At 38.5% G+C, this 13065-nt stretch overlaps 1 protein-coding gene across 1 annotated transcript; it reads left to right on the plus strand.

Annotated features, from left to right (window-relative positions):
• The first annotated feature begins 13 nt into the window (after positions 1 to 13).
• On the plus strand, positions 14 to 12763 carry LOC146470057 (ras-related protein Rab-21-like). Its single transcript, XM_085122164.1, has 8 exons — positions 14 to 292; positions 2187 to 2246; positions 3298 to 3353; positions 4293 to 4344; positions 5782 to 5845; positions 6075 to 6129; positions 7724 to 7812; positions 9969 to 12763. Exons 1-8 carry the CDS (start codon positions 164 to 166, stop codon positions 10109 to 10111), a joined length of 648 nt encoding a protein of 215 aa, XP_084978290.1. The 5' UTR covers positions 14 to 163; the 3' UTR covers positions 10112 to 12763.
• Positions 12764 to 13065: the final 302 nt, after the last annotated feature.

The raw sequence follows: 13065 nt of genomic DNA on the forward strand, positions 1-13065 counted from the left end.
ACTATCGACAAGTTGACGTCAATGTCACGAGGATGGAAAGTGTTGTAAGACTGAAAATGGCGCCCGGATGTTAAGTGAAATCACCTGAAAACAGCGACAAATACTCTGGTTTCAGACGTTCTGGTGGAGTTTGTAGCTCGTGAGCAGATCGTACATCCTCGTCATGGCAGCAGCTGCGCGAAAAAATCAATTCAAAGTTGTTCTTTTGGGGGAAGGTTGCGTCGGGAAGACTTCCCTTATGCTTCGTTACGTACAGGACAAGTTTAACGACAAGCATTTAACAACTTTACAAGTAAGCTTAAATTATTTGTCTTTCTCGATTAACCATATCGTGGACGTCGATAAGAACAATTTTTATAGAAAAATCTTTGCTAAAAAGAATTCGTGCCAGGTGAGTAATTGTAGAAATGCGTACATACATGTTTTGTGGAGGGACGATCCACGGCTGTCTTTATCACAAACCCATAGTTGTTACATTTAATTTGGGAAACTGTGTTACAGTTCAGACATTTGGATATATTTTTTGTACCGATTATTAGCAACTTTGCGTTTTTGAGATTAACCAAAGAAATGAAATTGAAATGTGCACTATTAAACTATATATATATAAGGAAAAAAATTACCCATCCCAATATTAAATATACTTAACTTGTACTCATTCACACGTCAGTCTTTGAAATACATTTCGTCCAAGAGAAAATTTTTGGAAAGAGAAATAGAATAAATGAATGAAAATGTAACATGGACAGTAGGTAATGATTTGCCTTTACAACTAGTTGTCTTGTTCATCAAACTAGTGGGGTTATCTAATTGTACCTTTCCTGTCATTTACTCATTACTGCTCGTCAATGTACAGTATACAGCTGTTTCGACAAAGGTTTTCTAAAAAACGCGTAAAGGCGTACGCGACAATGCCGATAGGTAGTCTGGGAAATACCCAATAAATTTCAATAAAAGCTCAGAATCCATATTGCCCGCCATCTCAAGTCTTCACTGTACGGTTGAGGCATTATGGATTCTGAGCTTTTGTTGATATTTATCGGGCATTTCCCAGACTACCTTTTGGCATTGTCGCGTACGCTTTTACACTTTTTTGGACAACCTTTGTTGAAACAGCTGTATACAGAAGAAAAGCATATGTGGAAATGACAGAGTCAAGGCTGGAAATGATATTTTTTTTTTTTTTTTTAATGTCTTTCTAAAACTTTCTTTGGTTGATCATGATTCATCGCAATACATGAGCTGCTAAATATTTAACGTTATATCAAAGTACAATTTTTAGTCAAATCTAGAACTTCTCAGTAACCTGCAGAAGAATAGCACAACTCCCGCTAGGGAAGGGCAGGGGGAGGGGGGATCACTGCCTGGGGCTCACTGGAACCTGGGCCAACAGCCACTTCAGATGACCATATAGAAATGGTCATCTCATCTCCAATTTAGGGAGAACATAACAAACCCTGTCTCCCTGGGTGTCACCACCCGCAATTCCCTGAGTGAATGAGACCACAACTCTTGTATAACAGTCAGACGTCAGTGGGGAATGCTGAGTACTGGTGGAAATATACTCTAAACTCTACTTCGTGCTCTACACGTTTCAGCCCAAACCAGACTTGTACAACAATAAATTATTATTTCTTATCTGAAGAACCCTGTTAAATGACCATGATCTTATGGTCCAATAATGGTAGTGACAAAAGGGTTCTACTATGCTTCTGATTGTTTCCTGCTGTGGAAATGAATTTAGTACTGACCTTCACTGTAGTAATTGGCCGCCTGACAGTTGATAAGTCTTTACTCAGTTTTCATGACAACAGCATTCTACATAATAAAAGTTAATTATACCAGTATACCACATTTTCTTTCAAGAGCAAATGCATTGGGTACTTATTACAAAATTAATGTCATGTTTTTGCAGTTTCAAAGTCAATTTGGACAATTCTTTTATCATAGTAGGAAATGCAACTTCCCTGCTTACCAAATACACTATTTTCAACTTGTTTTCTTTTGGTAGGTTTTAATGCTTATCTTGGTTTTCATGACACAAAGGGGGCACTTACAGTGTACTTATCAAGGGTGGGGGCAGGGGGATGGGGCTAGATCAGGAGTTTGAAGGAATACAGTTTTTAGCAAATTAAGTGTCAGGCCATCTGAACAGTAGCATAAACAACATCTTTTTCTTTCTTCAGGCTTCATTCTTGAATAAAAGATTAAATATTGAGGGCCAACGAGTGAACATTGCAATTTGGGTAAGCATAATAATTGTGCCTTTATAAGTACACATCTGGAATACATTAGAACTTCCCTTTATTGGCCACTCAGTAATTTTAAGTAGTTGTCTTAGTTGTGGACTTCCTTCCTCTAAAATCTGAGGTCATTATTTTAATCACCCCTCAGATGTTTATCTTTGCATTATTCTGCTCTCAACATTTACAATCTTTGCTATAGTTTGCAAGAATACCAGGACTTGCTCATGTTGCTGTTTGGGCTATAGTTAAGGCATACTTGAGTCATTTAACTCACTTCCATGTTTGAATCAATGGATGAAATCATAAAGTCCAATGATTCAAATGAAAGACTTGAGGGTTTTTTGTTTGATCCTGATAGAGTCAGCATCAAGATACAACTCACCCCTGAAAATGAACAAAAATTATTTATATGATACTTTTAGATTTATTAAGTAAACATCAGGGGTTTCAATAAGTTCTGAAGTAGGCAACAGACCTATTAAAGTAGGCGGCTGTAACACTTCTAGGGTATCTCCCCCAGAAAATTTTGGAATCTAGAAGCCCGGAAATGTCATTTCCTCCACTCTGGCATCAAATTCAGAAACACATGGACCGGAATTGAAGAGCGAATGTGATCGAGGCAAGAATTGACACCAGTCCCTCTCCTCTGTTTAATCAACATGGCTGACTTCGCAACTAAACCATTGCATGTTGAAATTGTTAATACAACCGTGACCTTTCAGAAATATACTTATAATACAGCGACAGAAAAAAATGGTCACAACAAAGAAAACATTTTCTTTTTATTCTATATTTCATATTTAACAGGTGAGAAATTGGGGGACTCAAGAAACTCAAGGGACAACGTGTGACTGAATTGGAAAAACATTTTTATTTAATGCTGCATTGATTTTGTTTGCATCGAGTTTCAGGCTGTTCTAGGCTAAAAATTTAAATGTTTAACAACCGATCAACAATGATAGTAGCTGGCGAAACATAGCTGAGTAGCCGGCGAACTTCGCCAGCTGCCGGCTCTTACATACAACCCTGAAACATCTCTGCTTTTTTTCAGGACACAGCTGGGCAGGAGAGATTTCATGCATTAGGACCTATTTACTATAGAGATAGGTAAGAAACAAAACCTCTTCTCACTTGTACTGCAAGATATGTCGTCAGTCAGTAAGCTAGGGGACTGTAGTCCATAGAGTCAAACCTCCCTGTGTGACCACCTCTTCTAAGCCACCACTTTCCAAAATACCAAAACTTTCTCAGTCAGACCTCTTGTACTGACATTTGGGCTTTCCTCCTGGTTATAGATGTATGTCTTCCCGCATTTTGAAACGGGTCCGCTCAAGTCATCTCCAAAGTTGCCAAAATGAAAACAAAAAGTTGCATGGTCCTTTTTCCCCTCTTCCCTCTCCTCTTTCTCCTTTCTTCTCTCTTTTGCATCATTCTAAACCTTCTTGGTGCCTTAAAACCCGTGATTTGGTGTCATCTCAGGAAAAGTGCTCAAGTTTTCATCAGCCACCGTTAATAACAGTTTAGCAATGCTTCGGGCCAACAAAGATGCCACGATGTCAGGAGGATCTCTCAAGATTCAGTACCCCCTGATTTTGCCACAGGCTAAGTTAGATCTCTCTAGGCTTGACATTTTTGGTGGTCACTTATGACAGGTTCAACTACATGCCCAAGTTCATTGTCTCTCCCATACTTGTATGAAAAGTGGGTCTTTTTTTCTATTTGTAGTGAACCATTGCAAAAACATCTCTGGATTAAAACACAAATTATTAATCTTGACAGACATTGAATCTCTTTGTAGGGAAAATGCAAGTTAGTGAATTGGCATGCACTATAAGCTTCTCCCTCCCTCAACTCCCTCAAACATCTGCTTTCTAAAACTTGTTGGAATCATTTCTCAATCAAATGCTGTTAATTGAGCATCTCTCCTAGTCCCAAATTATTTTGGTCTCTCTCCTAATAGATTCCACTGTTAGCAGTGATTGTTATGTATGATACCTTCAACTGTTGATCCATGGGCTTTGGTTTTTTTTTTTTTTTTTTTTTCAGCAATGGTGCAATTCTAGTGTATGATATAACGGATGAAGATTCATTTTTCAAGGTATGATTAATTAAAACATGTTACGTTTGATTGTCCATTGGCATATTATTTTGAGGAAAAATGCATGACTGTACATCTCTCTAATGTGGGCATATTATGGTTCAAAACTTATTTTTTGGTTTAAAAATTTTCAAACCAGTTTGATTTTTATTTCCGTTTGTCTCGGATTGTGGTAACGAATTCTGCACAAGGGAAAATAAAAATTAAATGGTTTGAAAAATTTTAAACCAAAAAAAATTGTAATACAACAGGCATAACATGGCTATCATGACAAAAGAAAGGTTCTCATTCTTGTTGTCCTTTATCCTTTTTCAAACTTTGAGTAGCCAGCTACATGTACAGTGTACAACATCTATCTTCATGATAGTAACCAGCCATGGTGGCTGGCTGCCAGCCACTAATGACAGCTGTGCAGTCTCAGGACCTGCTGTCTGTCTGCCTTAGGGAGTTGTCCATCTTTAAAGAGCACTTACAGAGAGACAGGTGAAGCTTGATCAGACCAACCAACCTGACCTGTAGTATCTGTCTTGCATTTAAGAAGTCTGGTCATTGAAAACGAAACATTAACTATGAAAGAATATTTGTTATTAATCTTTGCACAGTTGTTCATTACATTGAGGACATCAAGATAATGAAATAAAAGTCTAAGGAGTCACCATGTTTTTTTATGCTATATGGCTCCAGTTTGTGTAACCAGATTGCTCACTTGTGGCAGTTGTATTAAAAATCCTAGCCTGGCAAAAAGCACCCATTACTTCCTGAAAGTTATTCCTGGTATTGCACTTGTGCTAGTACAACAATTTTACAGTAAAAATACCTCAAAGTTAAAAAAAAATGAAACTACATGTACATTGTGGCTGTAGCATCAGAACACAGATTGGAATAAAATTATTATTATTAGTGATTCCATGAGGATAAATTATTTTCAAAACTGGGTAATAAAAAATTCTCCAAATTTGACAATATCGTTTGGAGTTATATTTATTATTGTTATGAAATAAAAACAGGGGGGGGGGGGTCGCCATACTCATGCTGATTTATTGAAGAACAGCCGACAATTTCTCTGCTGAGCGTAGCCTTAAAGCAAACTGCAGTGCTCTGTATTTAATATGTGCTAACAAGAAAATAAGAAGTTGCTTTCAGTGTAGTGCAATTCAACAGAATTTTGTTGCATTTTCCATTTCTGCTACAAACACCCTAAGATTCACCCAGCCAGGCTAACTTGCACTAGTGCAATGTTAACTTCCACTTTATTTAATTATTTCAAATTGTTAGTTGCAATAGACTGGTCCACAGTAAGCCGTCTGTTATCTAGGCAGGCCAGTCAATTATTGGAGAGAAGAACTGTGAGAAATGTAAGGAGGAAAGGTCAGAATAACAGTGATGGTTTTTTCCCCTTAACCTGTTATTTTATTACATATTTGTTAATGTGTACAGGTGAAAAACTGGGTTAAGGAGCTCAAGAAAATGTTGGGAGAAGATATTGCACTTTGTATAGCAGGTATGTTGTCATTTCAAATGAGAATTCTCAACCTGTGAGTACAGCTGCCACTCAGCACTGCACCTGCAACAAGAGTTGACATGTACATGTACATTCCCCCAGGAGCAGTGAGAGGTGACTGTGTTAATGAGGGTGAGACAATCTGACAGTGTGATCTTTGTTAATTATACTTTGTGAAATGGGATGCCCCTTCATGTAGCCAATGATCGGATTGCTTTGATTTGAACAGGAAATAAAATTGATCTTGAAAAAGACAGACATGTTGATGCTGCGGAGGCAGAGGCGTAAGTAATACATCATCTTATTTGTTATTTGCAGCCATTTTCAGTATTGCATGCATAGCAGAAAGTAGCAACTATCTTTCAGCATGCCATCTTTCAACATGTTGTGGAAACAGCTGAAAGACCTTTTAAACTACCAGGCTGGAGAAATTTTGTGCAAGTTTGTTGGCAAAAAAACAACAAGTAAATGAAAACTACTGACCTCAAATGACCTAAGAGAGGTGTAAAGCTTGCACGGGCTCCCAATTTAATTGATTTGACTGCTGTTGATCGGCACTCGTCCATTACTTCTGGTGGAAATATTCAGCTCTGAGCTCCTTTGTTTGCATAATGTTAACATTCAAAACAGTCGATTTATCATTCTTGGATAGACTGCTTGATATCCTCCATATCGTTTTGGTGACAAATATACCCATCTTCATCACCCAAATTTGACTTCAACCATAAATAAATCAGTTGTACTTACTTTAAAGAGCTAGGCCCGGTTACACTGCATGTGAAAAGATAGTCGCTACTGGAATTGGCTGTAATACATACGTGTAATGTACTTTCTTCTACAAAAGGCACACAGATGATTTTCCATGCACCCATGATTAGCCATGTACTCCCTGCTCTCATACCAGCTCCAGACAACCCAATTACAGTGACATTTGTAACTGTTGAATATAGAATGAGGAAACTGTCCCCAAGAGGAGTCAAGTTCAGCAAAAGATTTCTCTGACCAACTGGTTTGTGTTATCTGGAGTTACTGATCCAGTTTCATTGTTCAGAGTTTGCAAATTCTCTAGCAAATGTTGTCTGAAAAGTCTCAGTCCACAGCCAACATTTATTCAATCATAAATAACGGCTGCTGAGTCAATGATGTTCATTTTTCTTTTCTTGTTTTGTTTTGCACTATTATAATAAGCAATACAGGGTTATCAGCATGAGCTGTCATGTGTTACCCTCTTTTAATAAAGTCTCTTACTTACTTACTTACTTGCTTGCTTGCTTGCTTGCTTGCTTGCTTGCTTGCTTGCTTGCTTGCTTGCTTGCTTGCTTGCTTGCTTGCTTGCTTGCTTGCTTGCTTGCTTGCTTGCTTGCTTGCTTGCTTGCTTGCTTGCTTGCTTGCTTGCTTGCTTGCTTGCTTGCTTGCTTGCTTGCTTGCTTGCTTGCTTGCTTGCTTGCTTGCTTGCTTGCTTGCTTGCTTGCTTGCTTGCTTGCTTGCTTGCTTGCTTGCTTGCTTGCTTGCTTGCTTACTGGCTTCCTTACTTGCTTCCTTACTTGCTTGCTTGCTTGCTTGCTTGCTTGCTTGCTTGCTTGCTTGCTTGCTTGCTTGCTTGCTTGCTTGCTTGCTTGCTTGCTTGCTTACCTACTTAACAGTTTAACAGTCTAACTATGAACATTACAATACATTACAAGCTAAAAAGAGGACAAAAGATACACAAATGTACACGAAGTGGATCTAATCCTGGGGACACTGACTTCATAATAATAATTTCCCCCAACCGTCACGGTGGGAAGCATACAGAGGCAGGGAAAAAGAACTTGCATTCTGATAGCGCAGCTTCAAGGTGTTCATATCAAGTGAAGGTGTGTTGTTGTTTTGTTATTCCAGATATGCCAAAACTGTTGGAGCAAAACACTTCCACACTTCTGCGAAACTTAACAAAGGCATTGAAGAAATGTTCTTTGAACTAACAAAAAGTAAGTCTTAAATAATCTAAGTAAGGTCATCTGCTTTGAGGGGAGTTCATTCAGAGTACTACTACTGTAATTTGGATTAAACGAAAGGTGTCTTAAAAGATTTGACTGGGTAGTCGCAGAATGATGCTGGCTGTTTACATCAGCTTAATTGTCCCGAGTTTGTCACCTACATGTATCTTCTGTAAAGTTAAGAACAATAACATTATTGTATTGGTTTTTTATCTAATTGTCTCTCTCAATTGAAACAAAAGAGTGTTGGGTTATTAAATGGTAGTTTTAAAGTGCTACTATGACGAAATTCGCGTCTTTCAAATCTAAGCCATTTGAAAACATAAACAAGTAGTCTGTACGAGAAGAAGAATGCTGTTTACTATTTTCAAATATCTCTTTTTGTTCCAGAGATATTCCAGTTTTTAAAATATGCAAATTAGCCAAGTGATGACGTCATAATATCAACCAAATTTTAATCAAATATTATGAAAAAAGATATCTCAGCCAATGTGTATCAGAAATGCTTGATTCTTTGCAGTGACATTGTTCTAGGTGCACTCCACAATATGAGCTTATCAATTTTGTTACCATGGCAACATACTGGGTTCCAGTCCTCCCTGATACTTAAGACTTTGCTGGCCTCAGTTGGCGTTCTGTTTTGATATTTGCCAATGGGGCCCTATCTGCATAATCCAGCAAGCGTATAAATATGTTAGGTCGAGTTCGTGGCCTTGTTAAATGTTTTTCAAGCTGAAAATCACTAAAATATTGAAATCAGGTTGGAGGGGACTGGAAAAGAGTTAGTTGCCATGGGAACCGAATTTTTTATAGCTGTAGGTGTATTGCCTTTAGAACTATTAGCCTACCAGGTTTCAATGGTCTCTGATGTAAATTGACTGAGATAGCTCTATTTATATGCTTGATGTTATATTGAGTTGATACTATGACGTCATCAGTCCTCTCATTTACATATTTTACACATTTTTCAAAGTTAAATATCTCCGGAACCAATGCAGATATTTAGAAACGGTAAACGGCGTTTTTAATCTTTCCTAGAATTCTATGTGATAAAACTTAAAATTCAAGAGGTAAAAATTTGATCACAGTAGCACTTTAAGAACATCAAATGTCCGTGGGGCAACTATCGGATCGATAATCGCGAGAAAGAAACACTCCATTGTTTTTATTGTTCACCAGTCAGTCACTGAGACTGGCATTTCTAATTTACAGCTCTCCAAATGACCTTTAAGGCAAAAAATTGAAGCAAGAAAGATAAATGAACAATGTACAGGATGAAACTACATTGAAAGCAACCTGATTGGTATTGATGAAATTGGAAGAATAAATGGGAGATTTTTTTTGCAGACGAGTATTATCCATCTGGGCATCTTAGTCTCTCCGCGGGCAAACACTATCACATCATGTGATCACTTTAAACCAACTAGGATTGGAGAAAATTTAGTGGTGAACAATAATCAGATATTTGAATGGGTACCAGCAAACCATAAGGCAGGATCCCATGGGTTTAGGGTTCCATGGCTCCATTTAGCCAGAATTAGCATTTTGTCTAGGTTCTAAGGAGAGAAAGTTTCTTGACAATAGGCTAAAATACTCGGAGGGAAAGAAATCTGAGTGCTCCTATCAGGATACGAACCTAAGTGTGTGGCCGGGCATCCAAACTAGTAATCAGAAGGTCTTAGGTTTGACTCCTGATAGGAGCACTCAATGACAAATTGGAGGTGCATCAAGACAGTCCAAACACATGTCCACCAATATCCCCTTGCTTGTTTTTTTTCCAAGTATGCCTGTGCCAGTCACTGAAAAATTCATCATTCCCGCTCATTCACCAGGCTTAAAATTATACCATGACATTCATTCCATAGGCTATTGTTAGTCCAACAATAGCCTAGTGTTAAGAAACAATACAAAGGATACATTTAAACTTAGAATAGCTTTGTGTTCCCCCACCCCTCCCCCCGCAGGGCTTCGAAGATCTCCCTTTTCGACCCTGTCTTGGGAAAGTAAGATGATACTAGCAGGGTAACCCAGCTGATTCAGGAGTTTGGGGGGCATAAAGAAACCAGGCTAAGCGCCAACAACAATAGGATTATTGTTCAACGTTTTTTGGGATGAGACATAAACCTAACATATTTTTGTGTTTTTAGAAATGTTAGAAAGGCAAGAAAAGAGTGAACCCAAAGATGGCGTGGTGGAGAGAGGCACTAACAGACGATCAAAGAATGTTGTAATAGTTGATGAACAGCCCCAGCGGCAGAGCGGAGGAGGTTGTTGTGGTGGAGGATCATAGAATTTTTTGATGTACGAATACAGCTGCAATGTTCTAATTATTAATAAGTACTGTGTATAGTGTAGAGCACCAATTGAAGTATCTATTCTATACCATGGGAAATGTATAGCTGCAAGCATGAAGTGGATTTGTGCCACTTTTAAGGCCGCTCAGAAAATTAGTTCCGAATTCTAACTACAAAAAATTAGGAAAATAAACCCTTGCGCTCCAAAGCTAAAATCTCCCGACTTGCTACCGTTCATTTCTTTGAATGTTAGTAATGAGAAATTGGAGGTGCGTCGAGACAGTCCAAACACGTGTCCACCAATATCCCCTTGCTTGACACAGTGTTGGAAGAAAAAAATTCAAGTCGATCTCTCTTGAGAGTTGCAGGGTTGTTACATGTAGTTTAAGGAGGCTGGTTTTTGAGGAGGAAAGATAAGGTTGGTAATTTAGGGCTGTTTTCAACTGAGTGTCGTAAAACTAAAAACAGACGCAAGCAGCGCAACGAACCAATCAGCATTCGAAGCAAGTAGACCAAGCACGGGAAGCCAAGCGCGGGAAAACACGTGGGAGCAATTGCTTCTCATTGGTTGAGAAAGTGGCGCAACTTTTGTCGACCAATCACGGAGCGTAGTAAAGCAAAACCAAAGCAAACGCGCAATCGCTTTCGACACTCAATTGAAAACCGCCCTAGTACTGGGTTTTACTGGCAACGCAAACACAAGCACGAGCATAAGTTCAAGTATAGAACCACCAAAAAACAAGCCCAAAGTACAAGGATCAAAACAATTTTGTTCCTTATGCGTGCGTTTTTCATTTCAGCGAGAGTTTGTATGGACTCGCATGCTTTCACATGGGCTTGACTTGCCACTAAAACCGAGGCCTTAGTAAAACAAAATTGACCGAATGCTGTTAAAAGAAGCAAGTCCACGTATTGCACATTTTAATCGTGTTATTCAAAGATTCTTGGAGTTGTACAATTATTGATTTAGCCAAACTTCTTACACCAGTGGAAAACTGGGATACAGTTTTTCCAGTGGCTTGAAAATAACTTTTTAGAAAGAAAAATTTTACAGACAAAGTCAAATAACTTAGGATGGTGGACATTCAGTGGGAATCGGATCCAAACTGCGTTGTCCTTGAAAACCTTATAGAAAGATGAATTGTATGATCAATTGTTACTGGACAAAGTGTCACTGTATCGTGACATTTTCTTATAGACAGGTAATATTAAAAAGCAGATGTCATTTTTCATTATATGTAAGAAATGTTTTCATCACTAGACTATGAGTTAGTGCAGCGTACTAACATACGTTACTGTGATCTTAGAACAAAATCTCTGGAAGGACTGTTGTGCTATACTCTTGCGCGTGAGAATTAGCCTTGCTTATGCATCAGGTCCCAGTCGTTTAAAGCCCGATTAAGCAAACCCTGGGTTAACGTGAACTTTGATTCGAGTTTAATTACTAATCAGTAAGCATTTTTTCAAAAGATTTCTCCCCTTCAGTTTTGATTTAGACTTTTCTTTACCTTTAGCTTGAAAGCAGCTTTTAAAAACATTCTTAACAAGCGAGATGAACTTTCAATCGGGGATCAACTTTAATCGGCTTTTGAACAATCGGGCCCAGGTCTCTCTCGCAAACTAGAACAGAAAAAGGGGTCTGTGGTTTAGCGCGCGTTGGATACAAGATGATAGATAGCCAACGAGGCGCGCAGCGCCGAGTTAGCTATAATCATCTTATATCCAACAAGCGCGAGTGGAATAATTGTTTTATTTAAAAATAACTACGAAACAATCGCTAAATCCTGCTGATTTAGTGATAATTTCTTTACCCCCTGACCGTACTTTTACCATATTTGTAAGGCATGGTATAATGGTTTTTAGTATAAATCTACTAGCGTTCTATCACGAATGCCGTTCTCTGATTGGCTACACTACTCGCTATCTATTCTGTGTTAGTATAAATCTACTAGTGTTCTATCACGAATGCCGTTCTCTGATTGGCTACGCTACTCGCTATCTATTCTGTGATAGATAGTGAGTAGCGATTTTCAACAAGTGGCGCCTGCTTCTTCGCGTTTTCGAAGTGTCTGCGATGAGGAAATAGATAATTTACTTGTTTAGTTTTGACCGACTAGTAGATTTATACTAAAACAATTAGATTATTCGCTCTCGATTTCTATGCGTGATAGCTGATTCGGGCTGCGCCCTCATCAGCTATCACGCGATAGAAATCTCGAGCTCATAATCTAATTGTTAAATAGATGGTGAGTAGCGGTTTTCAACAAAATGGCGGCCGCTTCGTCGCGTTTTCAAAGTGTCTGCGACCAGGAAATAGATAATTTACTTGTTCAGTTTTGACCGACTAGTAGATTTATACTAAAACAATTAGATTATTCGCTCTCGATTTCTATGCGTGATAGCTGATTCGGGCTGCGCCCTCATCAGCTATCACGCGAGAGAAATCTCGAGCTCATAATCTAATTGTTAAATATACCATGGCCGCTAAACTGATCAAAACTCTGGAAATGTGTTAACCAATGAGCCAGTTTTTAATAATGCGACACTGATATTTTCGGGTAAAAATACGAATGTCAGAGACTGAAAATATGACAGTATTGTTACATGCCTCGTTTCCTCAGCCATTAATACACAAGTAGTACCTTTTTTAGTTAAGCCTGGGTTACATGGCCTACCCAGCGTTGGGTGTCAGTATTTCTTGTGTAGAAATTGTCAAGATTCGATCTTCAAAACAGACGAACTTCCCCATTAAAGGGGTGAAATTATGACGGTATTGTAAGGCAAATAATGAACTGTATAAGATCTCTGGTCTGTCTGGGGCCAAGTTTAGTCCATAATTAACAGGTGACCGTACAAAGAAGTCAGACTCTTCATCGATGTTTCTAAGAGTGTATTTTCCTCTGTATTGACAAACAACTGTGCTGATCTGGTTTCGATCTAACTTTAGTTT

The sequence above is a fragment of the Pavona decussata genome, unplaced genomic scaffold (assembly GCF_977016875.1).
Source record: "Pavona decussata unplaced genomic scaffold, jaPavDecu1.1 SCAFFOLD_114, whole genome shotgun sequence".
Classification (NCBI taxonomy): domain Eukaryota; kingdom Metazoa; phylum Cnidaria; class Anthozoa; order Scleractinia; family Agariciidae; genus Pavona; species Pavona decussata.